General features: G+C 35.2%; 1 protein-coding gene across 3 annotated transcripts in view; it reads left to right on the forward strand.

Moving 5' to 3' along the window:
• The window catches only part of sorcs1 (sortilin-related VPS10 domain containing receptor 1), a 218,114-nt gene that overhangs the window by 161,258 nt on the left and 36,933 nt on the right, over window positions 1-19,923 (forward strand). For all 3 annotated transcript variants that reach the window (XR_014603923.1, XM_084096285.1, XM_084096286.1), the window contains exons 5-11: window positions 2,188-2,261; window positions 6,706-6,770; window positions 7,706-7,824; window positions 9,163-9,252; window positions 11,701-11,880; window positions 13,443-13,589; window positions 15,926-16,028. Coding sequence is in view for 2 of the 3 variants with exons in the window: in XM_084096285.1 (XP_083952411.1) it covers window positions 2,188-2,261; window positions 6,706-6,770; window positions 7,706-7,824; window positions 9,163-9,252; window positions 11,701-11,880; window positions 13,443-13,589; window positions 15,926-16,028 (778 nt within the window). In the remaining variant the exon portion in view is untranslated. The remainder of the gene's footprint in view (window positions 1-2,187; window positions 2,262-6,705; window positions 6,771-7,705; window positions 7,825-9,162; window positions 9,253-11,700; window positions 11,881-13,442; window positions 13,590-15,925; window positions 16,029-19,923) is intronic.

Genomic DNA, 19,923 nt, shown 5'->3' on the forward strand with positions numbered 1-19,923 from the left:
ATTTAAAAAAAGGTTTTCTTCACCAAATGTATATTCAAATAGAGCAATGGGGGAAAAATCAGACAAATGACCTTTCACTGTGACATGCAATATAATCAAATAACATTGATGATAGTTTCAAGTCTCGAGCGATGGTGTTAGAAAGCATTGACTTCAATTTTGACAAATCAGCATTGACTTCACCCTTGAAAGATGGCCACTGCGAATGAATTACAATTAAATGAACACAATCAAAAAGAATTATCAGCCAGCTGAAGGCTAACAGTTGACTGTTTGCACAATGCGCATGACTAGCCATGGTTAAAAGCTGCGAAAGCAAACAGCACAAAAAGAAAACGCAATCACTAATTAAACCCTATCAAAATCTATGCCACAAATAAATGCTTTATTTATTAGTGTTTACAGAGTTATACCACAGTGTCATTGGCAAAGTTCCTGAGGTTTATTTTATTATAACAGCAAACACGAGAGAGGAAACAAGCTAAACTGAAAAGCTCAGTTATTGATGAACATATTTCCCAGAAAAAAAAGAAAAAAAACAGCTTATACCAGACTAAAACATATCAATTATATACAATATAGGCCTACAATTTTAGGCTGGGAGACCGGTTTGAACCAGCTAAGACCAGTTAAGGCTAATTTAAGCTGTTGTTTTCTCTTTGTTTAGTTTGATCCCGTGTGTCTATGTCTAAATTTGATCAAGCTCCATCCACCCACAGTCAGGTTGTTATATTGGATACAAGATTGTGATATCACAGTTCCCAACTAATGCGAAAACAAGTGCTGCTTTTGCTCAACACTTTAATGGCACATATCGTTCCAAAGTGCTGTAAGTACCAGTGTGACATTTGTATTTGCCATTTATATAAAATGAGTTTTCCCTTAAAGCACATTGCACATAAATAGGATGTTTTCCTACTGAGAAATATATATGCGAGTCATTTTTATGCCTCATTTAGTGAATTTCAGATCTTCGTGTTTGCTCTCTTGCTCATTGCCAGTTTTCCAGTGTAATTATACTAATTTAAAAAAAAGATTTTATTTTATTCTGTATTTTATTGGAAAATCATTCATAATTTCAGTTGCTCAGTTTGAAAACCTAGTTAGCTGCCTACGTAGGCAGTATTTTAAGACATCTGTGGCGCGTTCCTGTTGCGAAATCTCTTCCAAAAAGTAGACAACTTAAAATTGATCCAAAACAAGATATCTTAGAAGGCAGCATAATTAGGGCAGCATCACATCCTACTTGGAGAAGACAATTCCATAATGCATTGCAACAATCTGTGAAAATAAAATGTTAGAGGAATGCATATTATGAATACAGTTTCGTTCAAAATTTTGGGTTCGTAAGATTTTGTGGTTTTTTTATGCTCATCAAGACTACATTTATTCAATCAAAAATGCTGTAAAAAATAATATCGTTGTGAAATGTTATTATAATTTAAAAGAAAAATTCCCTATTGTAATATATTTTAAAATGTTTATTCCTATATATATATTTGTATTTATATTTATATATGTATATATATATATATATATATATATATATATATATATATATTTCAAATAATCTTAAAAAAAAAAAAATATATGTATATATATATTATTATTTTTTTTATTTTTTTTAAGATTATTTGATGAATATTAAGTTCAAAATAACAGCACTGATATGACATATTTTACAATTAATATTTTAACAGTTTAACAGCTATTTAAATGTCTTAACTATCACTTTTCAGCATTTTAATACATCTCTGCTGAATAAAAGGATTTATTTCTTTAAAAAAAAAATGTAATAAAACACTGACCCGAAAGTTTTGAAAAGTAGTGTATACTGATAGTATCTCATTCAAGAAAAAAGGATTGATAAAAATATTTTCAACCAATATTTGTGTGTATTATGTATTTCTATGCATATTGGATTATCATGCCATTAGCTTAGCAACACGCTAATGTCAAAATCGGTAGAAATCAGCATGGAAATCACACTTCCATTTTGTGTAGTGCGTGGAGTTGCTGCAAGGTTTCATAATAGTGATAATGTGGACTTAGAAGACAGCTGCCTATGTAGGCATGCGGTTGTTGAACAGAGCTAATGATAAGAATAAAGATTAAACTAAACGTACCTTCAGAAGTGTCAGAAATGTTCATACTAATAACTCTGCTAACACATTATTTGGTCCTCAGCTCTACAGCTCGGTTGAGTTTGGCCGTCGATGGCAGCTTGTTCACGAGCGGGTGACGCCCAATCAATTCTACTGGTAAGCTCTCTGTGTGACTCCTTCTGCTGCATGTGGAACATCAATCATTTGAACTCCTGCATTGTGTGGCTGATAAGAATAAACTAAAGAACACGGATTGTTGTTCAACCCTGATGTGATCTTCCCCACTGTGTTCCATCTCGAGGTTCACGTCCAAACTTTAGAAGTTCTGAACGTTGTCATTAGACCTTGTTACTGAGTCGGATTCTGCATTTGCAATGTTGCAAATGATTTAGTCATTAATAAAGCTTATTCAACTTGATCAGGATGGCTAATAGATGTCTAGACTGTGGTGATTAAAGAGACTGGTTGAGAAATAAATTCTAAATGTGATTCGATTTTGTGTTTATCTCAAGTGGACAAGCTTGAATTAACTGAAAAGGGGGCATGGATTTTCTTTCAGACAAGTTTATTTAATATTCTAAATATAATCTCCACTAAATCTTGAGCACAGGGACAAAAAAGTGTCTAGAAGTGAAAAATAAATAGATAAATAAATAAATTAAATTAAATAATGTACAAAGGAATCGGATTCCAAAATAAAGTCATATCAAATATTTTCACAGCATCTGGCATTCGCATCGATGAGTGAATAAATGAACTAATTTTCATCTATTGAATTAATCTGGTAGAGATTTGAATCTTGCAGAAATTGACAAAATAACTATTTTCATATCACACATGTATTAAATGCCTTTTTATGTGTAAATTGACATTTTTTCTTCTTTTGCTAACTAATGATAAAGTGAGACCAAAAAGACATAATAAATATATATATATATATATATATATATATATATAAAACGTGTGTGTGTGTGCATAAAAATGGGTAAATTCAATAAAAAAAAAAAAAACGAAATAAATGCTACATTTTTATAAGAACCCGTGTATGTTTGTGTGTGCATAAAAATGTGTCAAATGGTTAAATTCAATGAAAAAAACATAAATAAATGCTACATTTTTGATAAGAAACAAAGAAGATTCTGTCCCCCTCCCTCCCACACACACACACACACACACTAACACAACTAAAGCAGGTAAAGCGAGTAAAAGGACTCAGTGACTAATAGTGCGTTCAATGTACAAATCACAAATACAATTTATACTCTCGACTGACTGGTCAGTTTTTGATTGATCATGTCTGTTTTTCACCTGCCATGTCCCATCCAAATTCGGATCTAGTCATTAAGCAGAAGGGTTTTGTTTTTTGAGGACATTTTTGTTTCGAATTTTTGCATAAGCACAGTCAAAGTGGGACAGAGCGAAAACATCAGAGAGTCAGCCTGCAGTACCGTTATTTTTAGTCTGGTAATGATCTACCCTCACAAGTTCCCCTCAATGAACTTTCACATATAGAGTCTTATTATCTGAAGTGAGATGAAACACATAACCCTTACAAATGGGTAGCTATTGACCATGTGAAATTAGATCGTCCCTTTTGATGAGAACCCGCCGTGGTCACAGCCAGAATATGAGATGATTGAAGGAATGGAGCTTTGAATGGATAAAATGGACTTTTGTATTTGTCAGCGCTTCAAAAGGAACTTAGATCCGGTGTGGCTTAATGCCCGCATAGATTTAGAGTCTTGGTGGAATTGAACAGGTCAGGAACTCCTTTACTTTCACCTTCACTATTGATCTCAAATCGAAGCCTATAGCAGTTCCTTGTAGTAGATCTTTGAAAATGAGCCATTCTTTTGAGTTAGCAAGGTTGTAAGGTAATGAAATATAACTGAAGGTACCTGAACAATCTTGGATGAGAATCACGTAAGACAAAATGCTGATATACAATTCTAAATAAGCACTATAATAAGCCTGATTTAAATATAATGGGAGCGTGTTTGCATTGAAAAGAACGGCAATGTATTTAAACCAGCATGATGCAATGTCATGTCTGCGCCTTTTTAGAGGATGGCATTCCCATTAATTTTCTCCGTAGGGGGACTGATTTTGAACGATAACTCCTAAACCTTTAAAGACAGACCTACTGTGAGCTGAGGTTGTTAAATAATGGTATATGCTTTTGTTGAAGCCATCAGCCCACATTATTTCACTTATTTTTTTAAATAACCATGCTCAACAGTGGAATTCCTGCTGAAGACTACATTAACCTTGATTCTGCTGAGAAAACTCCACCAATTATAGAATCGCGACAAATAAATTGCATCAAAAGAACAGTTTAGCACCGACCCACTCCTATGAAGCACTGCGAATGACATAGTCATTTTCACTTTGGTCTCAAAGTACTTAATATTTGTATGCGTAACATGGATCATTTCTTTTATTCAGTTGTCTTTCGCAGTGCTACATGGGATCATAGTTCTTTCCCTTTCTTATATTTTGCCTTTATCGTCCCATTTTCCAAATTATTTTTTGCTGTTGTGATTCACCTCGTAGGTGGTTGTTTGGTTCGTTGCTTGTAGCTCTTTTACAAAGACATTTTAAAAATCCCTATGGGAAAAATGAATGGAAACAAAAACCAATACATTCGGAACCAAGGTCGCTGAAAAATGGGCGGGCACTGAAGGAATATTCCATTCTGATTGGTCAATCGCGCCATCTAGCAACCTGAAATTTACATGCTTACCGTCATCATTTCACTGCGGACTCATTTTTAAGGCGAGACACTACAGGTGAATAGGGTAAAATTTTTAACTAGCAGATATCACCATGAAACTTTCCCAGTTGATTACCTACATTAAGATGAGAAAAAAATGTATTACAAGTTTTCTGTAATTTAATGTTTAAATATGCAAATCAGGCAATATCTAATCAAATATGCACTAATTTGTATATATTTTAAAAAACGATATCTGAGTATTGGATAAAGCCAGATTAAAAATTATTTTTTCATTGTGTTCACATATTAGATGGGAAAAAAATTACAGAGGGATTTATGGATATCTACTTTTGTTATCCTGTAAATCAGAAAATACTGTCAATAGCCTTAAAAAAATGATTTTCGCCATGTTTTTTGGAATAAAATGTTATATAAATCAGGCTAGGAATAATATATTTACAAATCCCTCTGTAAATGTCTTCATAATATAACTAGGTACAAGTCTGGAAAGTTTGGTGTATATAGGTGCTACTGAAGTGGAGATTTCGGACTTGGAGTATGAGAGAAAAGTCATTTTGAGAAAACGGGCTTTAAAGATTTTTCATCAGCCAATGAGATTGCGCATTCAGTCCTTTTACTTTCACGATTGGTTGCTGATAAAAAGGAAATGACCATATTTGGATCCGACAGGATTGTACACAAGAGAGAGAGCTTCCTAACGGTGCTTCTGATGACAGGCTGACGGCAGAGATCGCGGAGCAGCACGTTGATTAAGAACGCGAACTTTTGTTGAATTTATGAGAAATCTACAGACGCAAACAGACAAAGTGTAATAAAATAAAGACCTAAATGTGTATTTCGGACTTTTTTTCAACACAAGTCTGAAAGAAGACATGTTATTGAAGACAAATATCCCCAAATCTCAAACTTGACCAGTAAAAAAAAACGATGTTTTTGCCTGCCGTGTCTCGCCTTAAGTGACTGCAACTTGAAACTCGCGTAGAGAAGAGTTCAGTTTGATTGTTTGTACATTGCAATGGACTATTTTTGTGTGGAAACTGTAACATAATATTCTGTTTAGATCATTAAATAATTTAAGCTCCAATCAATATTTCATGTCTGTGCATCCATCCATCCATCCATCCATCCATCCATCCATCCGCACAATAAATGGGATCTGTACAGTCCGCTCATTATTTATAATTTTTGCAAATAAGCCCATTCAGAGTGAACCTCCACTCTGCATATTAATAGATTGCCGATCAAACTATGCGGGTTTTAAGCTGAAATTCCGTAACTTTTTTTGTGTGAATTTGCTGCTCTGTCTTTAAAATATTAAGGGTGATCCCAGTACATGCTATATGGATGCTATATTTGTGAAAGTGTCAATACTTCCATTAAGTGTCATGATAAAGTCTTGAGCTAGTCTGCTTCTACCTTTGTAGCTTTCTCACTGGAGCAGCTCTCTCTGATTTTTCAGTCTCAAATAAATATTTCATGCAACAATGATTTTTTTCAACACTAAAAAGAGCGAGAGAGAGAGAGAGAGATGTGCGCTGCCTGTGGGTGTTCTTGGGAAGCAAATGAGAAGGGCTTACTTTTAATGATGTCGGGATATGCTTCTCGCTTCTGTCAGAGAACACAGAAAGATGAAGATGGAAATGGGAGCTTAACAGGACAGGGTGTTCTGATGGTACTTTCCCACCTTAACCCATATTGCTCCTATGGGAGGAGAACACAGATCTTATAGCTGACACAAAAAAAAACAATGCCCTTATTTTGACCCATCTGTTGTTATATGGAAACACAAAGGATTTTTATTTTTTATTTTTTTTAAAGCCCATTTTAAAAAACTCTGTTTTTTATTTCCTTTGGGCTCTCTAGGTCTAAACTGGGCCTTGATAAAGAGCCAGGCCTGATTCACCTTGAGACCAGCATCTCAGAAACCCGTAAGTCTGATGTGCTTTGATTATATTTCAATAAGCTATAATTCAAACACGGCCCAAGGCAACACTTAGAGGGTTCAAAATAGGCTGCACGTCAAAATGCAAAATGGACAGTTCTTCACCAGCAAATCTATCTGTCAGTATCTGTCATCCGTAATAAACATGCTGCACAAATTGAGTATGTCTTTTGTCTGCTGAACCTATTCCTGCCGATAGACGGACAGAACGAGAAGTTACGTTTGTCAGTTCTTCTGGATATGGTCCCTTAAAATACAGTCTGTCAAGTTGTGTGAAGTTTTTTTAGATCGTTTGAGATTAACTCTTTTACCGCCAGCAACAAAAGTTGCCAGCCGCCGCTGCATTTTTAACCATTTTCACAAAGTTTTCATGGCGCCACGAATCTTTTGCTTTATGAATATCTGAACATGCAATATATCAAGAGAAAGAACAGCCTCTGCTTTTAAACAAAATAACATTTTTATTCTAGCTTAATGCATAATTTTTTTATTAACACTTGAATGTGGGTTCGTTTCATAATAAAAAAGTTTACTTGGTAAAAGTAAGATTTAAATGTTTTGACAGTAACCATACCATAAAGTGACCTATATTGAGAAACATAAAAAAGGATTTATTTTGAAACAATTTCCACTCAGAAATTGCTAGTAAATTTCACAATTGCTTGGAAACAAATGGCAAGTTGACCTAAATGTGTTTTTTTTTTTTTTTTTAGACTGAATAATTTTTTAGACTAATTTGTAAAAAATAATAATAAATAAACAAGTGTCACATTTGGGCCTTGGACAATTACCCCTAGGCTTCCTTACCCCTATAGCTTTCAGTTCAGAGTAACATCCTCTCATAGTGTCCTATCATCTGGTTTAAGGCAAGAGGGAAACGCAGTATACATTCATCTCTTTCTGCCATTTGTCCTGTTGCAGAGGCTCTGTATGTCACATGTAAACTTCAGAACTGCACAGATGCCAACAAGGGCAAACCTTTTCCTGGATACATTGACCCCAACTCCCTGGTGGTCCAAGATGAGTATGTGTTTGTCCAGGTGAGTAATGTATAGAGGGGACTAGTACCTTTGACTAGTAATAGATAATGGAATGAAGCTTAATGCATGCCACATGCTTAATGCATTTCCTCCACAGAATAAAAAATAAAATAGGTAATTGTGAGATTTTATCTCACAATTCTGACTTTTTTTCCGTAATATCTCACAATTCAGACTTTATTACTAGTAATTGTGAGTTTACAGTATACCTCACAATTCTGAGAGAAGGTCAGAATTGCTAGTTAAATACACAGTAAAATATTATATGATCAATACCTTATGACAACATGTTTTTACTTTGCTTTAACTCATCAAAATATATATTTTTTTCATGTTATACAAGATTCAACTAATTTGTCAGTTTAATTAATTTTAAGTTGTAATGACTTATCCAAGTTAATTGTACTTAAAAATTTAAGTCAGCAACTTTTTTTTTTTTTTACAGTGTACTCGCAATTGAAAGAAGTAAAGACTGTATTGTGAGATATGAACTTGCAATTGCGAGATATATACTCAGAATTTTGAGATATAAATTAATTAATTGTAACTTTTTTTCTTGCAATTGCGGTTATAAAGTCCGAATTGTGAGATATGAATTCGCAATTGAGAGATAAAAAGTCTGAATTGTGAGATAAAAAGACGCAATTACCTTGTTTATTTTTTTATTCCGTGGCAGAACAAGTTCAATATTAATGCACTTGGGTATGGCTGTAGCAATAAATATTTTCTTACAATATTGCATTGATATTTAGGCTATATATCAATACTTTTGCATTTCCTAAAGTTCTATTACACTTATTCAATTATTCAGCAATGTTCACAATGCTTTAATTTAAGCATAAACGTGATATTTTCAAGCAAAGTTCTCTTTTATTTTAGCCATTTACCTTCATTAAATGACCTTCAGTTATAAGTTTGCACTTTTCCAAATGATTTCATAAGATTTCAATTTTTTTTTTTGGTGTTTTATTGACGGTCCTTCACTGCTATCTGGACAAATGCAATGTTGATGCATAACATTTTAGCTACCTTTGAATATTTCGGGCCCTGTATTAAGCACTTAATCTCAATAGCACTTAATCATAATACCAGGTGTAAACATGGTTTATGGTGAAGCAAAGATAGAAACTAATCCTCCAAAATTCAGTGTTATGCATTTGGCACTGTTTCAACTGATCTAATCATGTAATTAGATCGAATCATCTTATCACTGAACTGTGGCAAACATATCGCCGATAGCCAGCCCTAATATGTGACCAATATCCGGTGGCACTCGAAGTGTTACTTCTTTCTAACCTATCCTTGTCCTGTCTGTTTGTGATCCCTCCATTACCCTAGGTGTCAACCGGTGGTCGGCCAATCTACTATGTGTCATTCAGGCGAGATGTGTTTACACCCATGAAGCTTCCCAAATACACCCTTCCAAAGGTAGGGTAACTCATTCACACTTGCTCGACACGAAGTCGGAATCTGCCACACCGTGACAGAGTAAACAAACATTGCTATTTCAGACCCAGATCATCATGTCCCTCGATGTTAGCCTTTGAAGCTTCAAACCTTTACAAAATTAGATTTTTATATATTTTTTTCCTGGCATCTGGCAGGCTTTTACTTCTGAGCGAGTGAATTCAGAGACGCAGATGCTACCGCGGTCCCTCGCCTCTCAGGATGTTGTGTTATTATTCAAAGCTTAAAATCTGCTGCGCTCACATGACAATTAAACATGTTTTATTCAATCAAGCTCTCGGCGCTCCTTAAAGCACACATCCAGCAACCCTTGCGCGGTCTGGGGTAGATGAAATGCCAGCATGTGGTTTTGTTGCATTTGCCCAACTGACAAGCTCAATTTAAGGCTAATAAGAATATTTGCCGTATGCCGGAGCTTTGAGCAAAACAAGCCAGGTGAGTGTTGGGTCTGATACTGATTATTAATCGGATTCAGCTCAGTGGGGTGAAACCGCCAATGCACTCCAGCTGTCCCCTGCCATCCCGGCAATAACATTCATATTCAATCTAACTTGATTAGAGGCAAAAATCACATTAAAGGTTAAAGTCGTCCTCCTTTGATGAATGTAAATAAGAAAGGTAAAGGTGTTTTGATGTTTTGAACATTAAAAGAAACTTTGTAGGCTTGCTTTTACTTTCTGAAGAAGAAAAAGACAGAGCGGATTTGTTAAATCATCCGAGTTGCTTAGTCATGGACTTCATTGGGAAACATAGTGAATAAAATGTAACTGAAGTTTATTGACTTCAGATATCAGCTAGATAGAAAAGAAAAATTACTACACAACAGCAGTTACATTACCATATATGTATATGTATATATACACCATTTAGTTCAGTTGGACAACGGACAATGGAATTATAAACTGAAAGTGTTTGCTCTGTTCCATACAGCACACAATGTTGGGGTCAGATTTCACGTATCACGTAAAGCTGGTCAATAACCACAGAGATACTGTTAGAAAAACTAAAACCTTGACTTCCTAATTATGTGTACTTTTTATATATAATTGTTTTATTTTGGTCTGGTTAATGGCATCTGTTTGTTTTATACAATTCAATTATTTTATTTGTTGATAAATGTTGATAAAAATTACATGACGAGAGTAAAGAGAGTTGACTGACAAGACGATGGCGGAGGATTTGGTGCGCAACAGATCCTGAGCGTCAATGATAACAACAAAAGCACTCAAGAAATCCACACCTGCACACCAAATCACAAATGTATGGAACGCCAAACAGGCCATATTTCGCCATTAACCAAACGCTTGGTGTCCAGAAAATGTCGGGTTTTACGGCGTTTTAGACGAAAAGACGCCGCAAAATATAATGTTCTGTAGTACAAGTGTGAGTTAAGCCGTTTTCACCACAGAACCTGCAGTAATATCTGCATTTTAGATATGTTTGGCTATCCATACAAATGCACGCGAGAAATCCAAACACACGGAAATCCACAAATGCACGCAAATTCGTAAAAGTGAACACAGATTCAAAAGCAAATTCAATACCCAGCATATTGATAGCGTAATACAGGTGTTGTCGCAAGTTTATATACCGTTGTGAAAAATTCCTCACAGTGACATCCATAGTTCAGAGTTAAAAAGTATGTCTCTGAAACATGTTAATGTTGTGATTAGTAATTAATCAACGGCGTCATCCTTGGGCGTCAAATACTGACACTTTTGACATTTCGTCGACATCGAACGCACATGGCACCCTTTAGCGCCAATATGACACGCACAGAGCTTTGTTCGGTTATGGGTAGGTTTAGGTCTAGTGTAGGGTTAGGGTTAGACCACTAGGAGGCGCCTTCTGGCCCATTTCTATCTGCGTCTCATATTGACGCTAAAGGGTGCCATGTGCGTTCGATGTCGACGAAATGTCAAAAGCGTCAATATATGACGCCCTAGGATGAGAACGGGCTGTAATTAATTGGTAATACTTCATAATTTGTCATTGTTGAATGAGGTAATTAATGAGGCTAATCTCATTCAGTAATTGATTACCTAATAAGGATCTTAGTCATAAATTTGCTATTGCTTACTGATTAGTTAGGCTTGTTTTCATATTGGTTGATAATAGTAGCTGAAGTGTCGATGTAGTCATTTGTACTGCATTATTCCTGACCATTTTTCTAAAGTGTTACCCACATTATTATACAAAACTGAAAACTCATGCAGCTACACTGGGCTGAATGTGATCCACTACCTAGTGCATCATTTATAACCTATTATAAAACGTTCCATGTCTGATTTATTGACTTTCTTTATGGACTTGTATTTAAATATTTGAATTAAAGCAGAGGCCAAACATTATTTCGTCCAATAAATCACTGAGATCTGTCTTATGAAACGTGTTTCCCTTTTTTCCCAGGATCTGCATGTGATCAGTACAGATGAGAACCGGGTCGTGGCGGCAGTTCAAGAGTGGAACCAGAATGACACTTACAACCTGTATGTGTCAGAGTCCGGAGGCATTTACTACACACTGGCTTTGGAGAACGTCATGAGCAGTATGGGTCCAGAGGGAAATGTCATGATAGATCTGTATGAGGTACCTCTCTAAAACAGAACGGTGTCATTTAGTCGGTTTCCACACTGCACAGGTGTTTGCTGATTCAATATCACTGCTTCATGTTCAAATTTCCCTGGATATTAAAAGCACGAGCAAATTGGATACGCTAATTAATGCTAATTGATTGTAGTGCTAATTGATTTAATAGCAGCGCATTTTTTTTTCAGGCATTGATTACATAATTGTCAGTGGATTATCTAAACAAGGAGCAGTTAGGAACCTTGAAATAAAGCAGTATGCTGTCTATATGGATCTAAATGTATAGGTGAAATCCATTGACGTGTTAATTTCATAACATATTTTGTACCATGTTAAAGTGCAATATTAAACTGTCATTAAAGTTAATCAAAGAACAAATCAAACTATAAATAGTAATAGTACTGTCTTTATGCTATTTCTACATTAATTTGGAGGTTAACCGTAAAATTATTACATTATAAAATAAATTAAAAACATAAGTGTTTTTAATTGTGATTGATCACGATTAATCACAAAAAAAAAAAATTGATTAATTTAGTTAATTTTTTTTTTTTAAATCGATTGACAGCACTAATATGCATATGTTTCAGTTTATATATAAATATAAATTACTGAATTACTATATCACAAAAACCAGAAACCAGTTTCTAACACATTTCTAAGCATCCAATTTTACTCAGATTTCATTTGGGTTTGTATTTATTTGTTTGTAATTATTCAATATGTTTTTGTTCTGTTCAGGCTACAGACAATTAAACGGATTAAGCAACAAATATTTTGCGCCTGTCTGAACAAAACCTGTTTCCAATTCTAAATCTACTCTTGCTTGACTTTGTTTTCAAACTTGTATGCTACATGCTATCTTTCAGTTTGAGAGCATGTAGGGCTTTGAAGTGTTCTTAAGTTCGCAAGTTTTTATAGGACTGCAATTGGGTCTGATAGGAGTGGAGCCAGTGATTAGGGTTTGGGTGTAGACCGCTCGTCTCTTTGAAGAATACGCCATCAGGTCTCTATTCATGCACCTCTAGATGGAACGGCGCATTGCAACAGAGGCCAGCAGGTGTCAAGCTATCTCCTGATCAAATAATTAAACTGTTGATGATAGCAACCCCCATAAAATCACATTTGGCCTTCGGATAGGCTGAAGAGTCCGGTGACTTGATTGAGGTCGCCACCCCCATGTAACATATGCTAAAATCTCAGCCGTCGGCGAGATTGGAATATTCATCAATTATTGAATCGCGAGTGTCCTCCGAGTCCCATCCCGGGCTGCCTCTTCTCCTCTCTAGTGCTTCCTGACCCTGAAGAGATGTCACTTCTGTTCAGGATGGACATGGATTACCTTCTCATTCCCTTACATACTCTCATTCCACTCCGATATATATATTTTACTAGGAACAGAGCTTTTGAGAAGTTCTCTTGGCTGGGTTTAGTGCAGGGACACTAAGTAATAAAAGCGGCTTGTTTACCTATGGGTGGAAATATTGAAATGGTGTAACTTTACAGATGTGATTATTAGTGGTGCATCTCTTCCTCGTTATCTTGCTTGTTCCCATCCCTAGGTGGCAGGGATAAAAGGCATGTTCCTGGCCAATAAGAAGATAAATAATGAGGTGAAGACTCATATAACCTATAATAAAGGCCGAGACTGGAGGCTCCTGCAGGCTCCCTCGGCTGATCTCAGAGGGAACCCAATCCATTGCATACTGGTGAGTGGAAGTGTGGGAAAACAGAAAGAGATTTGTCCAAATTTGACATTCATAGATAAGCTTTATGAGGTCATTGCTCTTTCCAACACCCAACTTATCAGATTTTATCTTTTGAAATATTAAACAAGGCTGGGTGTTTCTTCAACTGCAGGCAGTTTGGGTTGATTCTTATTAAAACTAACAGATTTATATATTTATAATCATTGTTTTATGAATATCACATTAAGTCTGTCTTGGATTTTTTTATTTTTATCACATCACCTTCATTATTTATTTATGTTTTGCTTCTTTTCAAATGCTGCTTGTTTTATTGCCTCTTTGTTCCAGAGCCAGACTTTCAATCTTAAAATATGAAAATCAATCATACAATATGAATCATTCGAATTGTTTTTTTTATATAACTATGATAATAGGAACAAAGAGTTTAAAAATACTAACTCATTTCAATATGTATTGTGTGAAAATGGTTTATTAGACAAATTCAGATCCTAAATTATGTCTGTCATTTCACATAACATCCAACAATTTTGGCCCTAATAATTTATTTTTTAATCTTTTTACGATTATTGTATTTATTTATTTATTTATTTTACCAAGGAGAGTGTCAATGAAGGAGCATACTTGAAATGTGAGATGTGGGGGAAAGCAGACAGATTAAGATAAATAGCCTATCATTTGTGAACAGAATATTTTATTGTGTGTCATCTCCAATCAAGCTTCAATTTTGTCAAATTATGTAAAAGGTGTGAAAATGTTGTTTAATTTTATAGATAAAATGTTAGCTATGAAATTAGCCTTTGAAAGAGCAAGGAGAAAAAAATATATAAATTCTGGCATCGTCGTTTCCATCACCAAATGCTATAAAGCTATAAAGACGATACACGATATTGGGTTCATGAGAATGAGACGATATTAAATAGTATATAATACTATTTTTAAGAAATCTTCAATGACGATATGACAGGAAAAGAAAGAATTTTAAACTGAAAGTCACAAAATGCAAAACAGTGCAGGTGCGTTTTGAAATGTTTTAACTAATATAGGGCTGTCTCTCATGATTATTTTGGTAATCGAGTAATCGGTCGATTATTTTGATGATTAATTGAGTAATTAGATCATATTTTTTTGAGGTAATAAAAATAGACCAATAGCTACAAAAACAATAATGAACAATAGCCCATAAAATTACTTAAAATACATATGTAATAACAATGAGGCAATAATAATTGGTTCAAAAAAGTATAAAAAGCAAGTAATTATATGGTTGAATTGAATAACACTTAAAATTCATATGTAATATACATAATATAAACATAATCAACTTATGTACATTACGTTTTATAAAAAATAAAAAAAATGCTTGCAGAGGGTGCCAAACTTTGTTGTTACACTTGATAGCATGATCAAATCCTTGTTTAATATTGGCCAAACAACATGTAATTCAAATGTCCACTTAATATTTCATATTCGTCCGATAGAAATGCTACAGCCACTGTAAAATATTGAACAAGAACATGTGGGCATCAAAACAAGCAAACTCATATCGAGGGTTTCATTTTTTACTTTTATTTTGAAATCAGGATGAACAACAATTCACATATTTATATTGATGTATTCTCCTCTGTTGGCGTAGGTTAATAAATGATTTACATAACACATCTGGTGATATTTTTTAAAGGTCTATACAGAGCCAAAAGTGTTGTTGAAGAAACACTCAGCTAGATATGGTCATAACTGATCATATTTTGCACAATATCTTCATCACAATCAAAAACAAAGAAGTTAACAATATGCAAACAGAAAGTGTATTCCTGTGGACATGGGCATTTGGAATAGGTCTACGTCATCATTGCAAATGACAAGACATATATTTCATTCCATGGAGATGTTATCCATCCCCTGTGAATGGCATGCGCAACCCCCCCAAAAATGCAAACAAAAATAATTACCCTTTGATAAACTCAACTAATTAATGGTCCCGCTTGTGCCCATGCCTTCACCATCCATTACAGAGCTATTTGTTAGAAAATGTCAAAGTTTTAATAAACCCCTAAACAACCCTTGCAACATGTGCTTACCATTGGCATTTCCAGACTTATAATGAGAATTGTGTCACTAAAGGTTATTCCAATCAAAATTAATGTTTGGAGGGAAAAAAAATTCACAAGCTTTTTGCTGTTATGGGATTATTATTATTTTTTTTAATGGGATTTTATTTGAGGCCAAGCACAATGACAGTTTAGTGGAGGCTGGGGTTTTTATCGATTTAGAGACCCTGTTTGATCTGGATGACATTTTTTTTTTTTTTTTTTTTTTTTTGTGCGTGTTGCTTCTAGCCATACTGTTCCCTGCATCTTCACCTGCACGTATCAGCAAACCCGTACACATCTGGAAATATAGCCAGCAGAGAGTCGGCTCCTGGAATCATAGTGGCATCAGGTGAGTTTGGGTGAAAGGACTGATCCTGTAGTTAAGAGAGAAATTTTCCATGAAAACGAAATATTTTTCATTGTTTCTACGGCAAAAACATTATAAATGGGATACACCCATGTGATCTCATTTCATACATAAAATGTATATGTACACTACCGTTCAAAAGTTTGGGGTCACACGATTTTTTTTAATGTTCGACTTTCTGACTTTATTTCTAAAAATTGTTTATATCTCACAATTCGGACTTTATCACTCACAATTGCGAGTTTATATCTCACAATTCTGAGAAAGTCAAAATTGCAACTTTATGGGCCCTATCATACACCCGGCGCAATGCAGCACCAAGCACGACGCAAGTGTGTTTTGCTAGTTTCAGCCTGACGCAGTTATCATTTTCACGTCCTGCACTTGTTTACATCGCGAGACCTGATATCACGCGAGACAAAGTTGCAAGTGCGTATTTTCCGCTCACGGGCACCAGTGGGGTGCGAAACGACCACCATTCAACCCAAAATAAGTAATATAACCATTCCAATGACTCCGAAGCTGTTCAGTTAAGGTAAAAAAGTTACTTAGAGCACCTTTAAAGATCAAATGCATTTGCAGATATTTGTGCGCCCATGGGCTGCTGGTCTGAAAACGAGGTGTGTTGGCGCATTGCTATTTTGAGGCAACTGAAATAGACAAAACCCTGGTCTAAAGTCAATGGCACAATATTTTTTTTGTTATTTAAAGAGCGCGTTAGTAATGTGCGCCTATAGGCGGTCCACAACGCGCGTACACTCTGCTGAGACGCGCAGCAGCACACTAACATGCCAAATATTAAAAATAAAAGGATTACAATGTAAAATATTATTATTGTGTACATAAAGATATGGTGGAATCCGGCTTGTCCCGTAGATGGTCTGCTTGCACGCTTTAACCTCGCGCACAAGCAGATCCGTTTCCTCTCTGGAGAAGCGTTCAGTCTTGCCGCTTGCAAATTCCACCATGTAAATAGCGAATCCGCCACGGTGCGAGCGCAACTGGCTTTTAAAGGGAATGGGAGATGAGACTCCGGTTGGTTTATTTTGCGTTATGCCCATAACACACCCATTACTCATTAACAGAATAAGGACAACCTTTTTAGACCATGCACCGGGTGCGCCGACCATTTTTCCAGTCGCTTAACTAGCAAAAGTGGATTCGGACACGCCCTAAGTGCACTTGCTCCGTGCGCTCCATGCGCTTAGATGGTTAAAATAGGGCCCATTATCTCAAAATTCTGACTTTATTTCTTAAAATTCTGGCATTTCTCAGAATTGCAACTTTATATCTCACAATTTGGACTTTATAACTCATAATTGCGAGTTTATATCTTACAATTCTGAGAAAGTAAAAATTGCGACTTTATATCTCAAAATTCTGACTTTATTTCCCAGAATTGCAACTTTATACAATTCGGACTTTATAACTCATAATTGCAAAGTCAAAATTGCGACTTTACAGTATATCTCAAAATCCTGACTATTTCTCAAAATTATGACTACATATATCACATTTTGGACTTTATAACTCTTTTACGAGTTTACCAATTACGAGTTTATATATCAGAATTCAGACCTTATAACTCGCAGTTGTGAGTTTATATCTCACAATTCTGAGAAAAAAAGTCAGAATTGCGAGAGATATAAAAATGCACAATTACCTTTTTTATCTTTTACTCTGTGGTGGAAACAAGCTCCCATACTTTTAATATATGTAAAACTTTTGTCAAATTTAATACTCAAGTCAGAGTCCCATAGCAGACTTCTCCCCTTATCTGAGTATGCATACTTTCAATATATCTTTACACATCTTTCTCTTATGTTGTTTAATTTCTTTATTTTTGATGAAAGTGGTGGCTTATACCACTGTTCTAGTCTATGTAGTGATAATAACTGTAGTAAGTATGTGAAACTTTAGTTATCATGAAAAATTTGTGCATGTTAATTTAAAAATGTGCCTGAAATGTATCATTCCATTTTTGGATCCTCCTTTAATCTTTAACCCCCTGGGCATTTTCATCAAAACTAAAAAAAATCTTACACACATGCTGCTCACATTATTGTAGCAGAGTTTGTGCTGAATACAGTGTAATCAGACTTTTGCCATGGAAATGTTATAAGTTACAGAAATAAGCACACATGTCAGAGCATGTCAAAACACCTCCAGGGCCCAGAAAACACCTAAGACCCCAGAGGGTTAAAGAAGTGTTTAAAAGTTGAAAAGAGACATTTAAAAACAGAAAAGAAAGAAAAGATTATTAAAACTGAATTCTCAAGGAGTATTTGTGTTTTGGTTTTGGTTACAGACAGGTAGAAAAAAAAAATCTGTTTAGTTTTCAGGTCCTTGAAAATACTTTTTGAAGTGTGTAGTTCTCGTATTCTTTCTTAAATCCCTGACATCAGTGTGGTTTTTGTGCTGGAACTCCAAAGCGAAGCATATTAAAATTCCTTTCATCTTGAGCGCTTATGACACTGTTATTGTTGAATACGTTCATTTTGAGCTTGTGGAGCACAGGCATCTGTATATGGACTATAAACAAGATTAGTGTCGTGCTAGCATAAACAAATGGAAATGCTAAGTGCTACTCTTGAGATTAGCAGCAGAGAGTCTTTAGAGTGTTCTTATTATTCTCTCTCCATCATCTTCTGTTTTCACAACCAACTAACTCTTCCCCCACTTCAAACTTCAAATGTTTATTTTATAAGATTGAAGGCGCTTGTCACTTTTTCATTTTACTCCTTCAGGCTTGTGTCTTCCGCGATGTTCGTCGACTATATTGCCTCCGGATGAACGCAGATAAAATATAAATGTCTTGGCACTGTAACTATCTGGATAAGTAATCCTAGGAGGAGGCCGACTATTAGATAATAGGCTCTAAATTGACATTTAGTTGATTGATTTGATCGTATAAGAGTTGTGGGGATGGCATAGACTTTCCTGAGTTTTTAGCTTATTAGATATAGAGATTTTCCAGAACTCCTATTTAATTCTCAAAGCATCAGACGGCCAGACTCTTTGATTTTATTACACATGATGTATTTTCTGCTCCATCTATCTGTCTGTCCGTCTGTCCGTCTGTCCGTCCGTCCGTCCGTCCGTCCGTCCGTCCGTCCGTCCTATCTATCTATCTATCTATCTATCTATCTATCTATCTATCTATCTATCTATCTATCTATCTATCTATCTATCTATCTATCTATCTATCTATCTATCTATCTATCTATCTATCTATCTATCTATCGTCTGTCATCTGTCTGTCTATCTGTCTGTCTGTCTGTATGTCTATCTATCTATCTATCTATCTATCTATCTATCTATCTATCTATCTATCTATCTATCTATCTATCTATCTATCTATCTATCTATCTATCTATCTGTCTGTCTGTCTGTCTGTCTGTCTGTCTGTCTGTCTGTCTGTCTATCTATCTATCTATCTATCTATCTATCTATCTATCGTCTGTCATCTGTCTGTCTATCTGTCTGTCTGTCTGTCTGTATGTCTATCTATCTATCTATCTATCTATCTATCTATCTATCTATCTATCTATCTATCTATCTATCTATCTATCTGTCTGTCTCTGTCTGTATGTCTATCTATCTATCTGTCTGTCTATCTATCTATCTATCTATCTATCTATCTATCTATCTATCTATCTATCTATCTATCTATCTATCTATCTATCTATCTATCTATCTGTCTGTCTGTCTGTCTGTCTGTCTGTCTGTCTGTCTGTCTGTCTATCTATCTATCTATCGTCTGTCATCTGTCTGTCTGTCTATCGTCTGTCATCTGTCTATCTCTCTGTCTGTATGTCTGTCTATCTATCTATCTATCATCTGTCTATCTATCTATCTATCATCTGTCTATCTATCT

Source organism: Abramis brama, assembly GCF_963993115.1.
Source record: "Abramis brama genome assembly, chromosome: 2".
Lineage (NCBI taxonomy): Eukaryota > Metazoa > Chordata > Actinopteri > Cypriniformes > Leuciscidae > Abramis > Abramis brama.